This window comes from Lethenteron reissneri, chromosome 52, assembly GCF_015708825.2.
Source record: "Lethenteron reissneri isolate LAM-NWPU_2019-01 chromosome 52, ASM1570882v1, whole genome shotgun sequence".
Taxonomy (NCBI): Eukaryota; Metazoa; Chordata; class Hyperoartia; order Petromyzontiformes; family Petromyzontidae; genus Lethenteron; species Lethenteron reissneri.
Window position 1 is genome coordinate 2,965,922 of NC_083830.1, and position 24,758 is coordinate 2,990,679.

Consider the following 24,758-nt stretch of genomic DNA (forward strand, 5'->3'; position numbering starts at 1 on the left):
CTTTTTTATTATTTGCTATTTCATCGTGAATTATTCATACATTTCTTCCATAATCGGCATTTGTTTTTAATATTTACATTGGTCTTTCCTGGAAACAGTTCTTTAAAAAAAACGTTGGAAAAACATCGATGTTTTCATTCAGATGTTTGAATGCACGGCACTGTTTTCATCACAAACATCTCGTGTTCGATACATCAGTGTTTTTTTTCCCCGTCAATGTCCCATGCATTGTGCTGTATGTTGAACTTCTGTCGCACCGTACGTAGCCAACCGTGCTAATCGGAGGTGCGTCCCTGGTTGATGCATGGTGGACAGGTGACCTTTAATATCTGACAATGTCCCTACATCTGGCACGAGACCTGTGAAAACCATCCCATTTCAACGTTGACGAATTACAGATTTAATTGTTCTTAGAAGATATCTAATCCTTTTTATTTCATGATCACAGTTAAGGAGGCCCATGTTTGATGAACACATCTTCAAATAATCCGTCTGAGGTGCGGTGAAATAAGGCAAAAGCACGAGCAGATTTCCTTGATCCTCTTCCCCGTTTAATGCGAAAATTCATCTTCTCATCTGAACAGGCATTTGGCAGCACAGGGGCAACTAGCTGAGAAATGATTGCCCTTTTGGCCTTAATTAAAGGTCATTTCTTTCCACTGTGTGATTTTGATGGCGGAATTATCGCCGCATAATATAACACCGCTCTGCAACGGGGCAAGGTCCATTTTCTCCATCAAAACGAATCTTCTGCATTCACACGCAAGGGATACATTGAATAATAATTTGGTATTTCACGCATTTGTTAATTGACCGATTCAGAACATTTTTTTTTACAGCTTTGTCTAAACCAGCGAGGGCTGACTTTTTCCAGGAATTTTAGTTGGTACATGTGGTTGTGCAAAACAAAACGTTATTCCACTGCCCTTGCAATAGCTAATAGGGTGTTTGGCCTACTCTTTCACGCTGGCCAAGCACCTTGGTGTCGAGGTGAGAGTTGCCCACTCTTTACGACGTTTCGGTCTATGGGGCCGTCCATAAATGACGTCACGCACCTGGGGGGGGGGGGTCAGACATTTGTGACGATGTGTGAGACGAGGGGGGGGGGGTTGAGAAATGTGACGTCACATCAAAATGCGTAACTTTAATAAATATAGACAACACGTTCTACTTAATTAAATAGACTTTTTAAATAAATGTTTTCTCCTACAACATTCAGAGTGCAGCGCCGCATTAAATACGCACTGCAATGACAATAGTTTAAAGCGATTTGAAGCATGTTTACTTTTTTGGGGGGGGGCAGAGCTTTGTGACGTCATATTTGAGGGGGGGGGGGGCTGACTTTTTGTGACGCCGTGTGACGAGGGGGGGGGGGGTCAGAAATCGTCCAAAATCGCGTGACGTCATTTATGGACGGCCCCGATGTCCCCTTCTTCATTGCACACAGTAATTGCCCAACACGTTGCGGCTATTACGTAGTTTTCCTTCTGAGGCCACGGTGTTATTGACGAATACGTTTTTTTGTGGTGGTTGTTTTTGTTGGTTATTTGTGCTTACGCACCAAAAACAGCAGCAGCATAATTAAACATTTAAATGAATACACACCAACATTATTATTTAAATTATATAAAGTCCAATGCAGTCTATTGGATGTCGCAAGGCAACAGCTGCTACCCCCCCCCCCCCCCATTACCATCCCAGCTCTCCCATTGGCTGTCGCCACGGCAACCACCACGATTGTAACGAACTCTCCCCCCCCACTCTGTTTGAATTAACCAACAGCGGCCCTCCGATTGGCCACCCAATATCCCAACCTCGACCAATCAGAGCTCGGACATTCGAACCCTGAGCCGCCCCCTCCCGCCGAGGGGGGGGGGGGTTTAATCGGCGCTGACCCGCGACGACGCTCACGATTGGTCGGCTGACGAGTCACGTGATAGGCGGCCTGACCAATTGGGAGGCGGTATTGGGGTTTTTTATTTTTTAAACCGCGCGGGGTTTGACGGAGGCGAAGTACGTCCGCTGAGGGAAATCTAAAGAGGTAAGAACTTTACAAAGTTACATTTAAAATACCATTATTATTATGAACAATATTTTAATGATGTTACATTGATATATAAATATATGCTGTAACACGGCCCAACGCTGAGCGAGCGACCTCGCCTCCTGAGGTGAACTGACCCGCGTTCGATCCCATGCGAGAGGCCTTCATCCAGCAGTGGATCGATAATAATTATCCCATTTATTTCGCGCTTTTCATCAAGGATCTCAAAGCGCTGTACAGGACACAGCAGCAGTAGCGGCAGACAGTCGGCATTAAAATAATATAAATACAAGTTGTGCTTTATCGATGTGTGCTCAATCCACTTCTTGGATTAAAGCCTTCACCGACTCGTCGGCTATGCGAGGGGGTGTTGACCATACTTCATCGTTCTGGTCAGCCTCAAATGTGTGCCTGGTAGTAAACATCGCCACTGGGGAGACAAAGGCGGTCGGGCGTGGTGCTAGCCACCCCCACACACCACCTCGTGTTGTACCACAGTGCCGGCCTTCATTAGGTGCTACTCGCTAATAGCGCTTGCCAAAAACGATCTTGATTTGAAGTTTTCGTGACTACTCTTTGGTTCTTTCGGTAAAGTCACGTAGGTAGGTATATTTTATTATATATCTACGTGACCTTGCCAATGGCAGTCTGCTTAAAGCTATACGGGGGCATCTTTGTCTTTGAGGTGGCCAGGACAACTTGAGTTTAGATTTCGCTCGCCACTGGATGATAACTCAGAGATTGCAGTGCGTTAACCACTCGGATTTGATTCCAACAAGGTAGTGCAATTGGAACCTCCTTTGCCAGTAGCAAAATATGATAATTGTGTTTTTTTTACCCTTTTATCTGGCAACAAAACTGACACCTTTTTAAGAAAAGCTGTCTTGGGTGTGGACCAATCAATTTCAAGGACAGTGCATACATTATCAGAGTTGTATATTTTGTTTGCATTCTGACCGCAGGTATTTTTGTCAATGCAAACATGACTCCTTGTTTAAAAGGTGTCAGTTTTGTTGCCAGATAAAAGGGTAAAAAACCAATTATCATATCTGTATATACATTGGAAGCGTATGCAAGCACAGTTCTGATATAAGGAGCACAGTAATTACAATACTGAGAGGGGGGCAGGTAAATTACAACTTATGATACAACCACATTTCGGTTATGTGATAAGCTTGCTCCCAGAGTGCTTTTATTGTATCCGCAAAGCCGTAAAGTTAATGTTAAATGGCCTCTGATTTCCTTATTATGACGTTGCGTTGCGCCGTTGTTTCCACATTTAAACATTTAGAGCTACGGAGTCGCGTCTTTATAGCCAGGCGAGAAGCAATTCGGGCTATGTGATCAGTGCATATCCACTCTACTGCTTGATGAGGGCCTCCCCACAACGGTCAGATCGTAGTGGTTTGATTTACTTTACCACAGCAGCTGAGGTGCTAACGTTGTTGTGGGCAGCAGCCAGGGCAGTGCAGCAAAATCCACTGTTGTACTGTGCTCATATGTCCCCACGTCTATACACTACTCTACGCTCAGTATGGCTCAATAACCCCCACGGACCCACACTGCATTTGGGAGGCCCTCATCCAGCAGTAGGATTAAATAAAACCGGAACTGCTCCTTCCATGGCGTGTTTATTAAGCTTAAGTGTCCATTACACGAAGGGTCAAAGAACAGTGGGCATTCGCCTGGTTATCAGCATGAAATGTACACTATATGCAGCACCGTATAAGCCATTTAAATGCAGATGTTGAGCCAGATTTTTTTTATTCGCACGCGAGTGGAAAGCCAATGATCCGGAGATAACCCACCATGGATGAGGAGAAAACGCTCAAAGATAAACACTGATGGGTTTAAGAAGCCACTTGCTGTACTGCCATCTCGTCCACACATTGCAGTCAAACGAATTTTGGAGTTTTGCAAATCTCTGGTCTACTAATCCTCCAAAACGCTGGATCACGGCCATTTTTGCCACCACACCAATCATAAAGATCCAATTAAATAAGCATCTACAGTATCAATCCCCAGCTCTTCTTGGAAAATGAAAAATTGCCCCATCCAATTCAATTGCCCTGTGGTTCTGTATTGAGTACCGTAGATAGATTTTAGGGAAGCATGGCTTTGCGATTTTTATACGCAAGAAAAATTTGTATTGGTATGCTCTTCCACACTGGTTCTACTACGCATTGGAAGAAGTGGGAGTACCCACACTTTATCGCACCACATGCAACCTGCCCATCGGCTCTCTGGTGTACCAATTTATGTTGCTGGGTGTACAAATGTGGAGGGATTGTATAACACTGACCATTGTTTCAACTGCAGTACCAGGAAAAAAACAACTACCAAAATTCCACGAACCGCTGTCCAAACGGTTGACGCTATATTGAAGAATGGATGTACTTTGGGAGAGGCAGCATTCACCTGGGGTGGGTCATCTACTCCTGGTGTGAATAATAATGTCCGATAGAGCAGGCGGCGGTGTATCTCCAAATTGGATTCATGCCACACTGTGTGGGTGGACAGCCTCTCGACTTAAATTACATTCTGGCTGAGGATATGAAGGTTCCTGCTTATTGGACTTAACCCCACTTGCATCCCTTCTGTGTGTGTCGTACTGTGTGTGCGCGCACATACATACACATGAACAAATTATGCAATACATTAAACCCATTAGATCGTTAAATGCAATGAACCTTGCTATACAGCTGGGGCAAATGGCCATGATTGGTCATCTTTTAATGCTCACTAATATTACAATTATTCTCACCCGGACTTGTCATATCTCGAAAGCTAAGTACGGTTAGTGCTGGATAGTGCTAGGATGTGTGACCGCTGTGGATAACAGGTGTTATAGGCTGTGTGACTATATGGTGAGCAATGCTGTGCTGTACTGTACTTTACTCATCTTCCACATCTGTGCTTCCCTGCCTTTAATGTCCTGCATTGACCAGCATGGAGAAGCGTGGTGAAATAAGTCTCACATTCTGCGTGGCTTGGGGGGGTGACCATCATCCATCAGTGGATTGACGTACACAGTACTTGACTATTATAACTTGACCAACAGTTTCCACGAAACTCCAGAGTAATTTCACACCGACCAGCATGATAAATTACAATCAAACCATCCCCATGACCAGACACAGCAAGGGGTGGCCTTTATCCAGCAATGGATTGGCCAAGGTCTGAACTTATGAACGAATATTTTTACTTGAAATGTTAGACAATTATAATATTCGCACATTAAAATGGAAAAACTGATTAGAATTGAAGTTAAATAACCTCTGCTCTACGAGCTAGACCTTTTGAAAGATGTTTCAATTATAAATACAACCGAGGTTGAAATGATTTATACATTCACTCTGGCCAGCCTTCTGTCTGTGACATGCTATATCATGCATTCAGGATTACGCTTGTTATAATATTTCAATATGAATATTAAAACAATGTATGAGGTTTTTATGATTAGGAATTTACCACCGTGAAAACCAAGTCGATCAAAGGTTTGCCAAACACTTTCAGACATAAACCATGTATAAATTACTATTTGCAAAGATACATACTAAATACCCTGATCCCTACTCATCAGCTTTTGTTCTACTCATAAAATACTTCCAAGTGCAGACACGTGCTGGACAGCATTACTGAATCCGAGCTTTATGCCTGATTTTTTTCCTTTCTTTCGTCTTTCTCTCCAGAACTAGCGTCACTCGTGCCCAAGAAGAAGTCACCGGGGGGGGGACACGTTGGGCAAAACCCCGCCGCTGACAAGAAACAAAACGATGGCTGGCGAGGGCTCGCAGTGTTTGGAGGAGCAGTGGAGCTCGCAGCAGTGGCTCGCCGCCAAGCGGGAGGCCGAAGAGACGTACGTGGAAGCTCAACGTGAAGCCGTCGAGGCCCTGCTCCGCTCGGGCCGCGCCGCCTACGACGATTTCGTGCTCAAGGAGCACCTGCGCGGCTTCCTGGGCGAGGGCGAGATCGAGGAGCTGCTGCGCTGGGCCGTGGCGCCGCCCGCTGCCGCTGACGACGACGACACTGAGGACGCCGAGCGGACGCAGCGTGAGCGGGAGGACGGAGCCGTGCGGGAGGAGCACGAGGGCTCCGTGGCCTCCACCTACTTCCCCGAGCAATCGGACGTGGCGACGCCCATGCTGGAGCTGGGCTGGCCGTGCTACAAGGGGCAGTACCGCGGCGTGTCGCGCGCCGAGGTCTACCTGCAGCCCTACGTGGGCGAGGGCGCCGGCAGCTGCCGCGACGGCGTGCGCAAACTGGCCAGGGGAGCGCAGTCGGTTGGTCCTCCTCCATTGACAGAATTTATCTTCGCCGTTTATATTTGAATATACGGTAGAACCCCCTTGCTCTGAACGACAGTAATTGGTTCCACCAAACCGGCCGTTAAGTGATATGGGTCATTAAGCGAGTATAGGAATTACACGTTAAAGGCTTAATTCGTTTGGATAGCATCGAAAGTGACCTTTTCACCCCAGAAACTTACTTTGTAATATTTAAACAATGGATATTGATACGTAAAGATACTAACAACATTATAAACACGTAATATTAAAAGAAACACGGTTAATCAATGCATTAATTCCTATTTACTGTACCTACAACAGCCTGTCGTTAACAGGGGAATGGTCGGTAAGCGAACACGTTGGGCTCTACGGAGGCCCATCGTTAAGCGATTAATCATTAACAGGGGTCCTAATGTACGTCGACAAGGCTTTATCATTAGAAAAGCGATGATAATGTGCGGCCCTTTGTCGATCCTCTCCTGGATGAAGGCATTCTCAAACCATGTCGTTCACGGGGTTTCTTTCACCACATTTCACTCACGCCGGTCAGTGCGGCTTAGTGAAGGGTTAGGCAGGTGAGCTAAGACTGGTTCAGATACCACTCGCCACTGACTAATGTTCGCTGTGCAGTGCCTTTCCAGGCCTGGTGTAGCCCACGGGTTGCCATTTGAATATCCATCATGGATGTAGAAATGTAATTAAGTTCCACTCTTAGATAGTTCGATATTTGCTGTCTGCCTTTGCAGTGAGAAAGTACATGAATGAGAAGCAGCCCATGGCAGTACGCTTGAAGCTTCTGTGTTAAATGAAAATGCACACACTTTCACACACATATGCTGACTAAACTGTATACTGGGAGTGTCAAAATATCGACTTCTCCCGCATGCGGTGTAGTCGGCGGTTGTGGAATAATTTTTCCGTCACTTAGTCATAGGAAAAGTACAGTGGTAACAAGGATACTAAATTTGCTGAGTGAGAGTGGATCGGGGCATCCATAGGTATATATATGTCTCAGCTGTTGAGATAATAATTTCCTTAAACCACCACATTCTAATGTGGTTTGGGTGCTTCTGCTGGCTATATTAATCTGTGCAAATTAGAACTCTAATGCAGCCTATGAAAAGCCATCAATATTTACATTATATTGCGGTTATTTTAATTTCAGGAGATCAGTAATTATTTTGATAAAAATACAGGCCTATGAAGTATATGACTTTTTCTATTAGCCAGAGTAGTTCACATTTTAAAATATTTTGCAGTTTCTGATGTTCTGAATTTTTACAAAGCACATTGCAAATGTCATTATGGATTGCAGTCAAATGGAGCATCATATGAGATGCCCCCTCAATGCGAGAAAATATTGTTGACGATGCAGGAAAGTGAGGTTGGTGGTGTGAGGCTGGATGTTTTAATTCGGTAATATTATGGCTAGTTACAGTGTAATCACACAATACAACATCAACATCATTATTCAACTAGACGTTTCAGCAATATTCGCTTCATATGCAATTATCTGCATGTGTTTAAAATGGCAAATAAAATTCTCCCCTACTCAGGACCAACTACCGTAGCGAATTTGATACGCAAACGTTTGCAAGGGGATGCTGGTGAGGTAACAACGCATTTGTACCATTACGTTGAGTGCCCGGAGCATGTGGCTGCATTGTGTTTACTTGTAATCTCGTTCGCGTGCCTTCCAAACGCTGATGCTGCATGGTTTGAATCTAATGCACAAGTTGGCCTGCGGAATGTTTTTTTTTTATACAGCAAAAGCCATCTCTAATGAAATAATGCCCTTAGGCGCCATTTTCAAACACGTGCCGTTGCAAGAAGATGACCCCCCTTATTTTTGAATAAGGTCAAGAGGTCATTATATCCAGTGTCATTAAAGTCGAGCTGGGATACCGAATAGTTACGTAATTGACTACACTTATCATTTATTGGTTCTATTGCTTGACTCGTAGCCTTAACATGAAAATAGTTGAGAAAAAACAACATACTCTTAGGTTTTTTCGGTAAAGTCACGTAGGTAAAAATAAAAATAAGCATGTGTGTGCGTGTCTCGTGTGTGCCTTCACAGCTGATTGCTTTGGTGATGGACGCCTTCACGGATGTGGAGATTTTCCGTGACCTTGTGGAAGTGTCCGTCAAGAAGAGAGTGCCCGTGTACATCCTCCTGGAGCCGTCGGGGGTCCCTGACTTCCTATTGATGAGCGAGCGTGCGGGACACTCGCTGAGCCAGCTCAAGGTAACCCCTGCTGCCACCCGTATGTATGTATGTTGAACTTCTTTTGCGCCGTACGTAGACATCCGTGATAATCGAAGGCACCGGGGATGGACGTTAACTAAATGAAAAAGCAGCTCTAAAAATACCCCCCCTCCCCCATAACATCTACCAGAAGATGCCGCCCAAAGGATCAAGTAACTCTTCTCTCATATTTTTACCAGCACTCGTTAATTCACTCCAGTCATTTGCTTACTGGCAATCGGCCGCCCCGTTTTCGCTTTTCAATGCATGGCAAGGCTCTGTATCTAGAGCTGTCCAGTAAGCTGTTTCGTTCCTTAAACAGAGGGATAGATGTGATGATGTCACTTGTGAGCATTCTTGTGCGAATGGGTGGGGGGGATTAATCTAGTTAGTTGAAGCTAGTTGTAATTACTGGCGAAACGTCGTACTCAGATTGTAAATGTTGTGGATTTGCTCTCCAACACCGGTGTGCTCTACTAGTAATTCATTGGAATGTTATGTTTACGTGACAAACCTTACTAATTGGCTTTATGGGTGGAGGCGAGTTTAACCAAAAAAAAGTTATATTATGGGTGTACATTTTTTTTAATCCTATAATTTTGACCGTCATTCGTGATTAATCCACTCCTGGATGAAGCTCCTCCCCAAGATCCTCCCCAAGCTTGTCACCATTTGTTGCTGTCCAAACAAAATTAGCCCTTATTTGAACCTAATTAACACTCTTTACACAAACTATAGTTGACATAATTACGTTTCAGGCAATGGCTTCTCTTGATCTGTCTGTCAGCTTGAAGCCACCATGTGATGGTTGTTTTTATGGGGCCTGTTTATTCGCCCGGGGGAGTGGGTTGATAATTAGTTTTTTTGTAAGTTTAACTTATGCGTCTACCTTTTTATTGTGTAATAAAAATTTCTATTGATTTAATGTTTAATATATTTTCGAGTGCTCCTTCACTATTTTAGCGTGAAAGGCACTAAACTAAATTATATTTGATTGATTAGTTTACTTTCGCCAGCTTTTCAGAGTAGTGCTTTCAAAGAGATGAATGTCTTTAATGGACTATTAAACACGATGTTGTTAACGTCCCACTCGGGTTTCGGCATCCATTTGTTTTCGGTTGCATAACCTTACATTTGTAGTTTCCGTCTTTAAAAAAAGTATAACTGGCGGGAGGTGGGGGAGGGGGATTAGTGTACCCGTGTGATGAACGCGTGCTATTGCGGCGCACGCAGCTCACTGTTCACCGTCATGGCAGGCAGGCCCACAGCGGGGGGGGAACGTGGAACAGAAAAAATAACTGTTCCATTCGTCATCCAGAAGCATTTCGAGCAGGACCAAGGCTATTTTTCAATTCCAGTTTTCGATTGTAATTTTTTCCAACCCCCCTGCCATCTCCCAGTTTCATTCAACTTAAAGAACCCTTCCGTGGGGCTTAAACAGCAACCCCGGTGATGCTACGTGATTTAGTTTGGGGTGGGGGGGCTATGAAACAAGTTTGACGGTGACAAGGGCCGAGCAGTAGCGCTATTGTCCCTTGTTCGTGGTTCGAGCCCGAGCAACTGCCCTGGTTAATGCCGCCAGTGTGTTTACCGTTGCACGGTGGACGTGAAAGATCCCGTGACGTTATTCGAAACGGGGGTAGGCCATCGCGTCCTGGAGTCTAAATGTACCAAATTCCTAAGAAAATCCCACATTTCTCCATTGGAATTACACGCAGAAATAATCGCCCCCTAATAATAATTAAAATGTATAAAGCGTTGTTAAATAATTGTCTAAGGGTGCTTTGTAACAATCGTTCTCAGAAATCATCGTCCCCTATTGGCATGCTAATGCCTACTTGCAGGCCAGGTCTTTAGTGACCCTTGTACTGCACATGGACAGCTGCCACTGGGGGGGGGGAGGCGCCCTTAAAAAATTGAGATGTGATGTTAGTATTATCTTTAAAGCACTTTGAGATACCCCAGTGTGTATAGGATGTTGTATTTTTTTTATATCAATGCTGGATGCCTGTTATGAAAGGTTACAGCGTTGGTTTCCTTTCAATATGTGGGTGCTATGATTAACTGACATGAGTATTGTGTTACTCTACTCATTAATGTCTTAATTTGGCTGTCTGAGCCCACTACCTGCCAATTCTTAGATTTTATATTAGTGCAGTCGGTCATCCCTCGTCTCACTCGAGCTTTCTTAATTAAACAAATTAGCGTTTGACTCTAAAAGTGGCGCATCAAGTCGTGGTGCTTTGTCACAGTCGTGCAAGTGGAGTCCTATCTATTGTCCTGTCCATTTATATTGAGCATATCCGAGCCCACTGTTGAATTCAAAGCAAGTTCCATGCTTCCCAAGCAGTGGCCCAAGGGAGTCATGAAAAGGCAATTTGGGAGGTCGCAGGATGTCTGTCTCTTTCTTTCTGTCTTCCCGAGTCTCTTTTGCTATCTACTGATCTCTGCTCTGGTCTCTGTCTCTATACCCGTGTCTCATAAACTCATCATATCTCTCTCGTCGTGTGTGTGTGTGTGCGTGCGGGAGTGTAGCGGTGAGAGTGCTGCGCTACGAACCCGGCGACCCGAGTTCAATTCACGTTCACAGCCAACACCAGTGACGATTATCTGAACCGTTCCTGGCCCTCCCCTAGATCGACTCAGCATCAAATGAGTACCTAGTGCGGTGTGTAAACAATCGCTACTAGGGAAACAAAGGCGGTCAGGTGTGGCGCTGGCCACACACCCCCTCGTGTGCCATGCCGGCCTTCATTGGTGCTGGCTAACAGCACTTGCTCCAACAGTCTGTTCAGGCTATAGGGGGGGTCTTTGTCTCCCTACTGTCTTGTGTCATCTCTCTTTGGGGGCTTTCTCTCGTACCGCTCTTCGTGGTTATCTGTGCTCGTCTCTCTCCGTGTCTCTCTTCGTGTCACCGATCGTGTCTCTCACCTCGAGTGTTATTACCCCGTGCTGTTCTTTGACTTGTGCAGTCGATGTGGAGCAACCTCTGCGTAACATTGAGCTGTGATCGTCTCTCCCTGTGTGGCGTGCGGTCAATATACTACAGCGCACGCCTTTTAGCATCCCAAAAAAATGGCGTGCTTGATCTTGCCTACAGAGTACCTCTGACGTGAATTCCATGTTGTGTTGGAGAAGTCGGATGTTTCCATTGCATGAAGATAATGATTTTGATATATACAAAGTCTGTTTATCCTGGGAAAATGTGGGGGCGGGGGAGGCAGTACCCCGGTCTAAATATCCAATTGGAAGAGAAAACCAAGTACTTTATTGCCGGCCCAGGATAAACCAATTTACGGATAATTAATCGGACAATAGATAAACCGAATATGAGGCTTGCTTAAATGATTAGCAACTCAAAGTGCCTTACCTCTCACATCTTCATCTCAACCATTCCAATGCCTTGCTGCACTCTAGCTAAAGGGATGCCCAGTGGTAACTGTCCCTGTTGGGCACAAGATGTATGCAGCATAGGTCTGCAACTGGGCATTCGTCTGTCAATGAATTGCTGTTAGCAGTGGGGGTCGTAATGGTGAATCTTCATCTCGCCACTGGTAATAAATCGCATTTTAAACAATGTTCTCCTCTGCCTTCACGAGGCCCATGCTTGTCATCAGACTGCATCAGCCTCTTCCTGTAAATTTTTGCACGTCAGGATTCTGCAGACCCATCGTACACACCCCCCGATGTTTTTCGCCCCAAATTATCGTCCGAGATTGTTTCCACTGATCACATAGGCGGCGGCCCTTCGTTGTCAGCTCACTGCAACAGAACCACGGTAGTCTTTCAAAACCTTCCAAGGCTGCGTCGCGCACAGGCCTTGATGTTTTCCTCATTCGCCGCAGTCGTAGGCTGGCCGCCCTGACCTCGGGTTATCTTCAAGGGTCTCTCTGCCACGGCAACATTCTGTAGCCCGCCTCTTGCCCGTTGCGTGCGACGGTGCATTGTCCCCCCACCACCGTACTAAAGCATGTTTTTGTAAATTTCCTTTGGTTCAGTGTTGGCCAAGCGTGGAACAATCGATGACGGCACCACGCTTGATGTTCATGATTTTTCGGCATCCGCGCAACGGTCTGTCTGCAACATAAGCGCGATGCGATGTAGAACGTTGTGTCCGGGATGAATGCGCCAACTCAAAACTGAATACAAATAGCTGCACCATCAATGGTCTCTTAAATTTCCTTTGTATATTAAGCTCAATATAACTGTACCACCTTCGTATGCATGAGTGCATGTATATGTATGTGTGTGTCTTTGTTGCGATTACATTTCCGCTGAAACATATGAACCTTGTGGCGGTACCCCCGGGGTACCATAGTACCCCGGCTCTCGCATAATGTCCGTGATGCAGTCATTTTTAGTCTGTTGATGATCGGCGATGTGACAATCGATTAATCTCGACGAGCTGTACATGATGCACTCTTCAAAGTATTAATTTTTCGATAACAGTTTTTTTATGCTAATGTTTGGCAAAGAAGGGACACCCAGGCTTCGCCTTCGATGCCGCAGTGGTATCCAGATCCACCATCGCGTCAATCGAAACAAGCTGGCGTTTGTTCGAGCGGGTGGGGACTGCTTGCTGAATCGGGTCGTCGATCTGCGAGCTGATCTCGCTCGTGATTGCCGGGTAATATGGCAGGTATTCCGTAGGAATCGAAAATAACTTCTTTGAGAGCGAGAGCAATTTCTTCATCGTCAGGCTGCCGACAGGAGCCGTCGGCAAACGGGATTGATTGCAACGTCCCCTTCTCGATCGTGTCTACGTTGTTGCCGAACATATGTAGAATCAATCGACGGACGAGTTCGACATTCTCCTGCTTGATCAGTGGGACGTGGAGGACCTCACTAGAGGGCGTCAAGTTGAGGTATCTCATGTTAATGAGCCCTTCATCGATCTCAAAAAAGTAGTTGAACGTGTAGCGGGTTGGCATCTGCTTGAAGTGCTTCTTCAAAATCGCATGTGTGACCGCAGGAGCGCGTCGCGTATGAAGAGTGTCGATTCCAACTTTGAGGACCTTGCGTAGACGCGTGGAGGGAAAATGCACGTGACCCCGGGGAGAACATGCAAACTCCAAATATACAGCATACCAGGCGAGACGGTTAACATCTCGCCTTCATGGCATCCCACCGTACCCGCCGTTGAGCTGCGTTGGTGACCTTCGAGAAGTAAATAATTAAATATCAACCAAAACCGAAGTAAAATTAAGAAAGAAAGACCGACGGAGTTAAAAGAACGAATACGGAGGAGCAGAAAGCAAAATAGGAGGGCTCCTTGTAGTGTGAGACAAGCCTATGGGAAGCTACATGCAGGTACAAAACGTGCGCCACCTACTGTGTAGGTACATGCACTGCAAGTTGTGTGCTCTGGTTGTCGTTGTAAGCTGTGTCGAGCCATTTATTATCATCATCACTGACTGGGATTTTAGTTGATTTTTACCAGGTTTTTGTCACCGCAATTAAGAATAGGTAAGTTGTTGGTAATTGCCAGTGAATAATATGTGCGTTGGGCAGCGTAATGTATATTGCCTTCAGCTTGTTATTTAAATGAGTGCGATGCACGAGGCGTGAAGTCGTTCCGCACAGGAGTGCATCATATTGCGAGTGAAAGATAACAAGTCCTTAGTTAAGGGAAGAAATCATGTTGGGAGACGAAAGACAACTTGTCGAACACCATTTTAGTTGTGGAGCTATCAGTCTGGCTACCCTGAACTGCTGTGTATATATGTTGCGTCGTAGAACCACGCGGAGACAGAACTTCTTGCAAGGGCTTTCGCCGTTTCGTTAACATGGGTTAAACACTCGGCTCACACCAGGGGTAGGTGTTCTCTCTGCTCGGTCCTTCCCGCGGACCCCCAAACTCGACTCGTCCTAACCTCGGCTATCCCTTGGACTCTCTCGGGCCGGGGGTTCATCCAACACCGCCCGGCCGAGAAGAGAAGAACCCCACTCACTCTCAGCCGATTCTCACAGACTTCTTCGAGGCCTACTCTCGGCTATCTCTTCGGCTCTCCCACTCGTCTACCGGCGGACGGGGGTTCAGCCAACACCGTCCGGTCGCGAGCGGGAGAGACCTCCTTCAGCCGATCCACACTCCGGGCTCCCACAACGACCATGCCTTCGTCACGGGGTCCCCCTTAAGTACCCCCTTGGGCGGCTCCTCTCCTTCACTCGGACCCGCCCCTGTTCTCCAAGCTGTCTCCTTCTAGCGCTCATGACGCGACGGCATCACACCTTACAGCGCCCATGACATGACGTCATCACACTACTCTACATTTATATAGACCTGTCATGAAGATAGAAATCCACTTTTTTCCTATTTGAGTGGATTCCGAATGATGGTTGCTTGGAAATTAGTGTGTGATGCCGGGACACGATCGATGTTTTAGAAATGTCAAGGGGGCTATGATCATAGACTCTAAAATATCAATGCTTGAGTCCCAAAACGTTGACTTATATAAGCAGCCGAATAGTTAACCTCCTAGATTGTGATTAATGGAAACCTATACTGATTATCACTTAGACATACCAATGACTAGTAAGTGCTGGAGCAGCTGAATGTTGATGTTGTTTGGCGGCCCGTGATTATTTGGCGATGCTGGAGAAGTTGCTGTCCCATACATTATTAACGAGTTTAATTAACTCACTCCCTTTGTTTGATTTTGGAAGAACAACAATTAAAAGTGTAATTTGGCGAACTTAAGTGATTTCGGTTCTGTGATTTGATGCGATCATTTATTCGTTCATCCCAATCGCTACTGCCTCATTTGAATTCTGTAATTTCCCTCCCCGCCCCACCCCCCCGTCCAGTTTTATTAGCAACATAAATGTTTTGCCTCGAGCTAACATTAGCTTATCGTTTGCATAAATCAACAGCGGTTGAATCTGTAAGCGTTATGAATCTGTGTTAATCCACTGTGTACTACATCTCACCCCCACGCCCCCCACCCCTCCCTATTTGACCCACAATGTTTAAAATTGCACTCCAAATGACACTTACTTCCTTTGCATGCACCGCCCTCTGCTGGTTAGCAGCGCGGGGTCTGCAGTGCTGTCATCGTGCGTGTTCGCGAACGGTCGCCTCTCCTGACGTTGTTGCAAACCGTCCGTCGGTGGTGGCTGTGAGACGATTTTTTTTAACGATATTATCCATAATGGGTTAGATTGCGTAAATATAAATGTCGTTACACACGCCACCACCCGACACAGCCAATTAGTTGAAATTATTTGTGACTGGCGAAACGTCGTACTTAGATTGTAAATGGATTTACTCTACAAAAGACCAGTGTGCTGTACGAGTAACGAATTGTCACGTTCTGTTTACGTGGCAAACCTTACTAATTGGCTGTGTCGGGTGGTGGCGGGTTTAGCGACACATTTATATTCATGCGATCTAACCCAAAAAAACATCTTATAGATTGCGCTCTCGTGTTAATTGAGATGTAAACATTGCTGGGGCCGATATGCACCAAGGTTGGAGCTGGGATCATTCTGGCAATGACTGGCCTCTTTTTTTGGTTGAACAGTAAAGAATGCCTCATGCACAGCTCCATTGTCAATCCACTGCTAGATAAGGGCCTCCCCGTAGGCTGTGCATGTCCTGTGAGTTACTTTTTTTAATTGTACTTTACCTTCACTATTTTAGGTTGGTGAATGCATGGAGAACAGTTTGAACATAATACACTATACTTGTGGTTCTTCATGGCAAGGCCTGCGGGCCACTGGTGGCCCCTGGTGGCCTTTAGCGTGGTCCCTTTGACGGGCGACCCCCCCCCCCGACAATACACAAAAGTGACAATGCCCTCCATCATCATCGTGCTGTGCTGTCAAACCTAACAATGTTTTCTCAAATGTGTAGCAGCCCTCACACTGATGTCACCCCCCCCCTCTGAAATTTAGTGAAGAACACCGCACTATACAGTGGATATCGCTGCACCGCCCTCTGTTGATAACGTAGCCTGGCCTCCCCCAAAAGAGGCCGATGTCAGCATTTGTTTGAAAGCGCGACGGCGTCTCGCTCTGCTTCTCCAAACGAGGTTGTGGGTGGGGGGGGGGGCGACGCGTGCATTGGGTCGACAATGGTGGGCTGGCGACGACGATGGTGGGGGCGGTCTTTGGTCTGTGCGCATGGCAGAACGTGCGGGTGAGGACGGTGCCGGGGCTCACCTACTACACGCGCTTTGGAGTCAAGGTGACGGGGCAACTGCGCGAGAAGTACATGCTGGTGGACGGATGCCGTGTCGGCATGGGCTCCTACAGGTACCCTCCAGTCGGTGTCTTCTGACGGTCCATGTCGGCTGACGTCGTTTCCCGTGCCTGTTAGTGGCGACCAATTGGCCACACGCCTTTCTATTTGGCTCTGTGTCGGGTGGTGGCCGGATTAAACGACACATTTACGCGATCTCACCTCAAAAAATAAACTTTTATTGTGAATAATATTGGTCGCGAAAGCCTACGTGTTAAACTCGTTCCCAATTGTATCAAATAAAAATGTTTTTATATCTATAGCCAGTCGGTGGCAGCGGCGGCATATGCCTGTAATCCGGTACTGTGCAGGCGAGGGTTGGTGGATCGCACAAACGTTGTGAAACTCCTTCCCCCCCCACCCTCCCCCCGTGGGCATCGTCGAGGTGCCCGTAGACTGGCTTGCCCAGGAGAAGGCGGTACAGCAAACGTGTGTACAGCACCTGTTCCATCTGTGCCAAACTCGCATGCGTTGCGTTTTCTCCTCCCGTGTCTAAACGCTCGTTAATTGGCCGATAATTGTTTAATATATACGGAGGATCGCAGAGCTTGGGGGAGAATGCTGGTGGTGGTTTATCGCCTGGATGCCTTCCTACTTGTTCTGTGGTACTTCCTCGTGTCTCTTGAGTCGTTCTCTCTCTCTCTTCGAAAGCAAGCCAATACTGTGCGCATGACAAGTCAAAGTATTCCAATCGGTAAATTTGGTAAGTGCAAGACTATCACGAAGAAGCTACGTTTCACCGACGGTCTGCGGTAGTCTCACGGCAGGGGGCGATGTTGCTTCGTGACTTGACCCAATTTGGTAATTTGCGAGAAATTTTCAGATTTGGATTGTTACGCCGACACACGTGGCCAGTGTTCTGTACACGTGTATATCTACATCTCCTTTGTTAATCCACTGCTAGATGAGAGCCTCTCCATGCACGCCTGGGTCATGGGGGGTTATTTGACCACACCTCACTACGCTGGTCAGTGAGGGTCGATGAAGGCGGGGAGGCATAGAATCAGAATCAAAATATTTATTTATACCGGAGGAATCCGATGAGCTATAAAGCTTTTTCCCAGATGTCCAGTCAGAGCGGGCAAGGACGTCACAGCAACAAACAGTACAAAACATGATAGTAGGGTCAAGTCCAAGAAAGGTACACAAATCGCCCAAACACATACAAATACAGTAAAACCTTGGATTGCGAGCATAATCCAAAGCACTCGTATATCAGTTGTGATCACGTGACGCTCGGCAGACGAAGCGTATACACTTACGACTCGTATTGCATGACCTCGCTCGTTTATCAAATTAATATTTATTTAAAAAATTTGCTCGTCTTGCAAAACACTCGCAGACCAAGTTACTCGCAATCCAACTAAACCATCCCCATCCTACCAGGCAAAGCCCACCGAGGTATTAACTTAGCCATGCAAGTGTATAGTACCACAATGGATTTTGCTGCGCTGCCCTCTCTAGCCCACGACGGAAGCACGTACCGCCTATGACAACCTGTTTGTGTGCGGCGGTCGCCCATCCAAGCACCGTCCAGGATCAACTCTCCTTAGCTTCCGAGATCTGATGAGGTTTGGCGCGTCCCGGCTGATTTGGTCTCCGGGGCTGTGCCAGTGTTGCCGTTGTGGACGTGTGCGTATCAGTGGATGGAGACGTAGGTGGAGTCGTGTGAGGACGAAGTGGGACAACGACGCTGGATGTAGCAATCGAAACCAAATTTTAGTGAATCGATATATGCCGTGAAGGTAGAACAAACGTATACTTTGTGTCCCTGGGAAACAGGTTGTCATCTGGCACGTTATATTTCTTTCTCAGGTTATGTTGATTTTTTATTTTAGTGCCTTGTACAGGAATTGATTGCTTTTCTTTTTCAATGAAGTTTTAAACTTTGATCGGTGTAGTATCCTCCAGCAAACAGGATGTCACCTGGTAACTGATTTTCTTTCTCAGCTTATATTAATCATGATGTAATGCCTTGCACAACAATTGACTCATTCTTTATAGTTTGAAACGTTTAACCGGTTAACACTATGAGATCTCTTTTACCAGTGGCAAAATATAGTAGTAGGTTTTTACCCTTTTAAACTGGTACAAAACTGACACCAATAAAGGTGTCACACCAATAAAGGTGTCAGTTTTGTACCAGTTTAAAAGGGTAAAAACCTACTACTACGTTTAACCGGTGTTAATTAATAATATAGAAAGACGTGACTTTGTGAACGGCTCGCGCAAGTACGGTTTGTCTATTCATTGTCTATAGAAAGACGTGACTTTGTGAACGGCTCGCGCAAGTACGGTTTGTCTATTCATTGTCTCACCCCGCAGCTACACGTGGTCCGACTTTAAGCTGCACCGCAGCACGCTCACCGTGCTCTCGGGCCAGATCACCGAGGTGTACGACAACGACTTCCGCATCCTCTACGCCCTGTCGCAGCCGCTATGCGTGCCGGGCGCCAGCGCCGCGCCGACGCCGTCTCGGCTGCCGGGAAAACTGCAACACGCCCTCGGTGAGCGGTGCGAGACGGCTCCAGGCCAGGAGTCGATCCGGAGCCCCGCGTCGCCGGGACGGACGGCGGAAGTCCGCCCGGGCGCTGATGACGACCCGGTGGCATCCTGGTGTCAGCGCCACGCGGCCGAGCCGCCCCCAATCACGCCGGGTGCCGCCGCCGATGCCGCCACACAGACGGAGGAAGCGACGGCGGAGGAGCGCCCTTCCGATCGGCGCAAGAGCTTCCTGGCCCCCCACAAGAAGCCGCTCCAGCCGATTCCGCCGCCGCAGCAGCCGGCAACGCCGGCGAAGAACGCGGCCCCAGGCCGGCGCTCGATGGTGAGCGGCGGTCCCGGGGTGCCGCGCCGCACATCCATGGGTCCCGGGACGAGGCAGAAAGACGGGGGAGCGACGCCTGGTCCACAGCAACATGGCACCACCGGCGCCGTCGTCGCCCGCCGGCGCTCGCTGACGCAGAAGCGGCGGAGATCCGACGCGCCGGCGCCGGACAAGCGCCGAGCCGTGAACGGTGCCTCCCCTGAGAAGCAGCCTCGCAACGAGGACGGGCAGGAAGCGGGGAACCAAATGGAGGTTATGCAAGTTGGCGCGGCACAAGAGCAGCGTCCGGTGCCGGTCAAAGTAGGCGGGGAAAATTCCGCAGGCGGCATCGGCGAGCAGCAGAACGGGCAGGTGGCGGTGGCGCGGGGGGCCGGAGGGACCGAGCTGCAGCAGTACTTGGGACAGCTGCGCGTCGAAAGGCAGGTGCACTACGACAAGCTGCGGCTGAAGGTAGACGGCTTGCTGGTAGGCATCAGCCGCAGGCCCATCGCCAACTGGATCAAGGCGCACCAGGCCGCGACGGGCCACAGCTCGTCGCGGCAGCAGCAGCAGCGGAGGGAAGCGTCGCCCGGCGCAGTTACGCGATCCGCTGGCGTCCACAGGGACGTGCTGCCTGGAGCCTTCACCAGGAGAGCACGAGAGAAGAGCAAGGAAAACCGCAAGCTGCCGTTTGGGCCTCTCACACATTCCGGCAGGCCCATCTCGAGGACGGGATTGTGATTTTCTTTTTTTCAATCGTTCTCACGCTGTCTATCTCTCTCTCCCCCTCCGATGCGATTGCGGGTTTTGTTTTGCGTTCCGTTTGGCGTGACGTTTCACTCCACGGGCTGGGAGCGGGGAAACGCCGGATGTCACGCAGAATGGCACGCAGTGCATACTCTCGCCCTCTTTTATTTCCACATTTTGCTTTACTTGAACAATTTAATAATACAGAAAAATGCATTCCTAAGTTCAGCGCAGCGCGTTATCCTTCCCGTACACCAAGGGTGGGGGAACTTGAAGCCCATGGGCCGTGTTCGGTCAAAGACTTAATTTCGTACGGCCCACAGCCATATGAGGCCTACCCCCGCTTCGCAATGGCCGGAACAATGTTTTTACCCATCACTGCAGGTTGTCTTAGCCAACTAAAGGGGAGACCATTTTTAAACTGGCACAACTGGTTTTTATTTTAGTGCGTTCAGTCACTTCTGTGACTGACGCGCGTGTATTTTCATGTGTGGGGAGCGGGAGTGTAGCGGTTAGCGTGCTGTGCTACAGACCTTGCAATCCACGTTCGATTGCCGCTCACGGCCAACACCGGTGACGATTATCTGAACCGGTCTTGGACCTCCCCTCAGTCGACTCGGCCTCAAATGAGTTCCTGGTGCAGTGTGTAAACATCGCCACTGGGGAGACAGGCGACCGGGCATGGTGTTGGCCACCCACCCCCTCATGTGCTGTTCTGGCCTTCATAGGTGCTCGCTAACAGCACTTGCCCCAACAGTCTGTTCAGGCTATATGGGGGATCTTTGTCTTTTGGTTGTCTGCCAAAGGAAAGAAATACCTATTTGTCTTTCCATATGGATAGGTCCCCCACCGCTGCACTACTCACTGATTTGTAGCTCATCTTGGCTTTATCTCCTCGCTTCAGATTGCTCGGGCATTTAGACGCCATCATGCGAACGCCGTTCAAATAAAACTGTAAAGTGCTTGGTTTCATAAAGTGCGGCTCTATGAAGTTTTTTGTTGAGAAAGGAAAGCATGATTGAGAAACTCCCATTCGACCATAACTCGACCGTCAACATTTCATGCCTCCTATCTCACCCAAACCGCTTCGCCTGTCGTATCCGCATACCGCCAACGAAAACGTGCGGTGGCTCGTCGATTGCTTTGACGTCTTGCTTCTACTTTGTCCCGAGCCACCAGAACTCGGTCAGTTCATGGTCGTGTTCGGCTCTTCCACGGGCCAGAAGCAGGTTCACAAAAATAGACGGAACTGTGTCAAGCCCGTGAACCCTAGAGTCGATGTTTTAATTTTACAAGGCAGTTCACCTTCCACATGCACTCTTTGTTGATGTGCCGACAAAAGGGGCTGCTAGATTGTTGTTCGATTAAGCTTGTTTGTGCTGCAGCTACTGTAACGGATTGCCATAAAAATCTTGCACGGAGCATGTGGTTTCACTCATAAGTGGAGCCTTAATGGGGAAATGTTTGTGAAGGCTGTGTCCTGAAATGATGTGTGGGGTTGCTAAAACATTCATGTGGAATGCTCTGGGAGGGTTGTCTTGGTGAAGTTCATGTGCACGCACTGCCTTTAGGGTTTGGCAAGCGAGTCAAAATGTGTGGGTAGCATTCTCTTGTGCTTGGATCTTGGGTTTTGTGGCACAGAGGAAAGTGTTGGCAAAATGCATTCCTCAAAACGGTGTTTCAGTACAAATGTTTTTGCCATGTTGCACAAAGTACATAGCCGATTCTGTATGTGACACATATCAAGTAGATGGTCAAGCTTTTGCTGGTTTACCAGCCCAACATGTTACGGCACTTATCAATGGAAAAATGCACAGTCTCCAATTAAGCTTACAACTGTTTTTATCCATTCCATCAGATTTTCATATTTATGTTCCGTTCAACATTTTTGTTGTTGGAGCTATTACATTGTGTGGGATTTCTTTTATTTCAATTTTATCTTCATTTGTGCCATTTGGATTTCGCAAGTAGTGCTGACCCTACCCCCTCTGGGCTAACAGAGCAAATATTCCTTGCATGACAGCGGATCGCAGGCAACTTGCCTAGATTCGAACCCAGGTTCTCAGTGGTTCCAGTTCAGCGCTGTGACCTCAGAGCCACCCGGAGCCACCCAGGGCCACCTCGAGACTTTACTTGTGAATGTTGCCCAAGATTCGACCATTACGGAATTTAAAGGGCAATTATATTTGCTGTTAAATGCTCTACGAAAATCTGTTTTTGGAAGCGTTTAAAACTTGTAAATTAGAAATTGCTTTTACAAAAAGAATCGCCTGTTGAAACTGCTGTGATCGCCATGCTGTTTATGTAGCTATGAAGACTCGGTAAAACTGATCAGGACCTCCCCACGACATCACCTTAATCGCGAGGCTGAAATAAGTCTACTGTTTTTGTCACGGTCATTTTCGGTTAAGTTCGAGACCTGAATTTCGGCAAAAAACGATCAATCACGGAATAAGGCGGGGGCGGGGACGGTGTCTCAGCTGAAAAAAAAGTTTTCTAAAATATAAAAGTTGGTAAAATAGCCATATAGCATTTAAAACACAACTTGAGGAAGTGCCTAATGTAATGTATTTTACGGCCATTTGCAAGGTTTCACGGACTTTCCATGACCTCCGTGCCAAAAATGTGGCCGTACTCATTAAGTATTGGCTGAAAGAATGGGGAGTTTTATTTTCGCCCCAAGATACTAAGTGCTTTCTTATAGTTGTGCGCAAAGGAACGTAGCTTTTATTTGAGATTAGTTTCAGATTTCAAAATGGCAGGTTTGTAAGGAAAAATTTCTATCGCTTTTTCCAGTCTTGGAACTTTAAGTCGTGGTTTAAACGTGTCTTCGTGCTAACAAAAGTGACGCACGTGAAACTTTTGGTGGGAAAAGCACGGAAGTGAAGACATTTAAGTGCCATCATTTTCGTTGGCAGTCGTACGCGATGCTCCATCCAAAATATATTGTTTGTCATCGGATCATTAGAAATTGTGTGGGGCCTGATTTTCGATGGGTTTTTTTTTTATTAGTCCAAAAATTGGCAACTCATCCCAAGCGTTTATGCTTGATGTTGCATGCACCGGTACGGTTTTATTTCCGATTGAGGTATGATGCCTCTCAACACTAGGTTTCCATTCTGACATTTGTTCGCATGTAACATGCTATTCTGGGTACAGTGTGCTTTTAATAAAGGAAATGAATGTGATATTTTGCTCATTATTCTTGGTGTGTACATCATCCAGTCGACACAATTAGTTTATGGCAACAGTGAAACTATTGTAAGTTAGGGCACCTTAACAATAAATAACACCGACTCCACATGGAACCAAACGCCCTCTGGCTTCGAGCCGAGCAGAACACACTTTGGTGCCACTCGGCCACATGGTGGTGACATCACAACCGAGGCGCGTTCGTCTCATCGCGAGTGGGGGACAAAGAACAGAAACGCAACAGCAGAGCGCCAATCTTGATTTGAAGCTTTCGTGACTGCAGGAATCCATACTCTGGTTCTTTCGGTAAAGTCACGTAGGTATAAAATGGAAAGACGAACAGTCTGCCTCAGCAACAGGCCATCAAAGTTCAAAGTTCATTTATTAGGTATAGCCCTGTGAGGCATTCGGCTCTTGAATGCCATGCTTTACCACCTGATGATGGACGCTTGTGTTGCGCCCGAAACATCGTGATTTATTTTATACCCACGTGACTTTACCGAAAGAACCAAAGAGCAGAGCCCCAGTTCGAAAATCCTTGACCCCATAATCCTAATTGAGGGGTCTACTGCTATATATTATTATCAGAGCGTGTTTGGGGCCGTCCATAAATGACGTCACGCGATTTTGGACGATTTTTGCCCCCCCCCTTCGTCACAGTCAGACCCCCTCAAATATGACGTCACATTTCTCAACCCCCCCCCTCCTCGTCACACATCGTCACAAATGTCTGACCCCCCCCCCAATCTAGGTGCGTGACGTCATTTATGGACGGCCCCTTTGTTGGCACGTTCAACACAGGTGGCGGGAGTGTTGGTTAACGCATACATTGCGAAAGGGTTTCTATTTGGTGTTTTAACATCTTTACAACTCCTGTTATATTTCCAGAAAGGATCAACCCTGTTCTTATTTTTTCCTACGTATATCATTATCGATTACAGCACGCTTTATCTCAAATAATATGTACCAATTTAAATCTGTCGTTAATTGTAATGCAGATACGGCTTTTTAAACACGATGTCATTATATTGTTAAATATAACACAAGTCCCTCACCACCACAGCATCAACCAGCAGCGTTGCGGAAGCTCCCTCCTTCGCGTCTCCAAAAAAAACGCTAACCGGTTTTAACCGCCGTGTCGATTCGGTTACCGGTTTGCAACCACTGGGTCCGAACCGGGGGCGGGGGCG

The 24,758-nt window shown here is 47.1% G+C and overlaps 1 protein-coding gene across 1 annotated transcript; it reads left to right on the forward strand.

The window, feature by feature from the left end:
* The first annotated feature begins 1,962 nt into the window (after nucleotides 1-1,962).
* LOC133355993 (protein FAM83D-like) lies at nucleotides 1,963-23,558 on the forward strand. The gene is made up of 5 exons (XM_061573462.1): nucleotides 1,963-2,041; nucleotides 5,737-6,327; nucleotides 8,414-8,581; nucleotides 16,713-16,837; nucleotides 19,149-23,558. Exons 2-5 carry the CDS (start codon nucleotides 5,821-5,823, stop codon nucleotides 20,368-20,370), a joined length of 2,022 nt encoding a protein of 673 aa, XP_061429446.1. The 5' UTR covers nucleotides 1,963-2,041; nucleotides 5,737-5,820; the 3' UTR covers nucleotides 20,371-23,558.
* The last annotated feature ends 1,200 nt before the right edge of the window (nucleotides 23,559-24,758 follow it).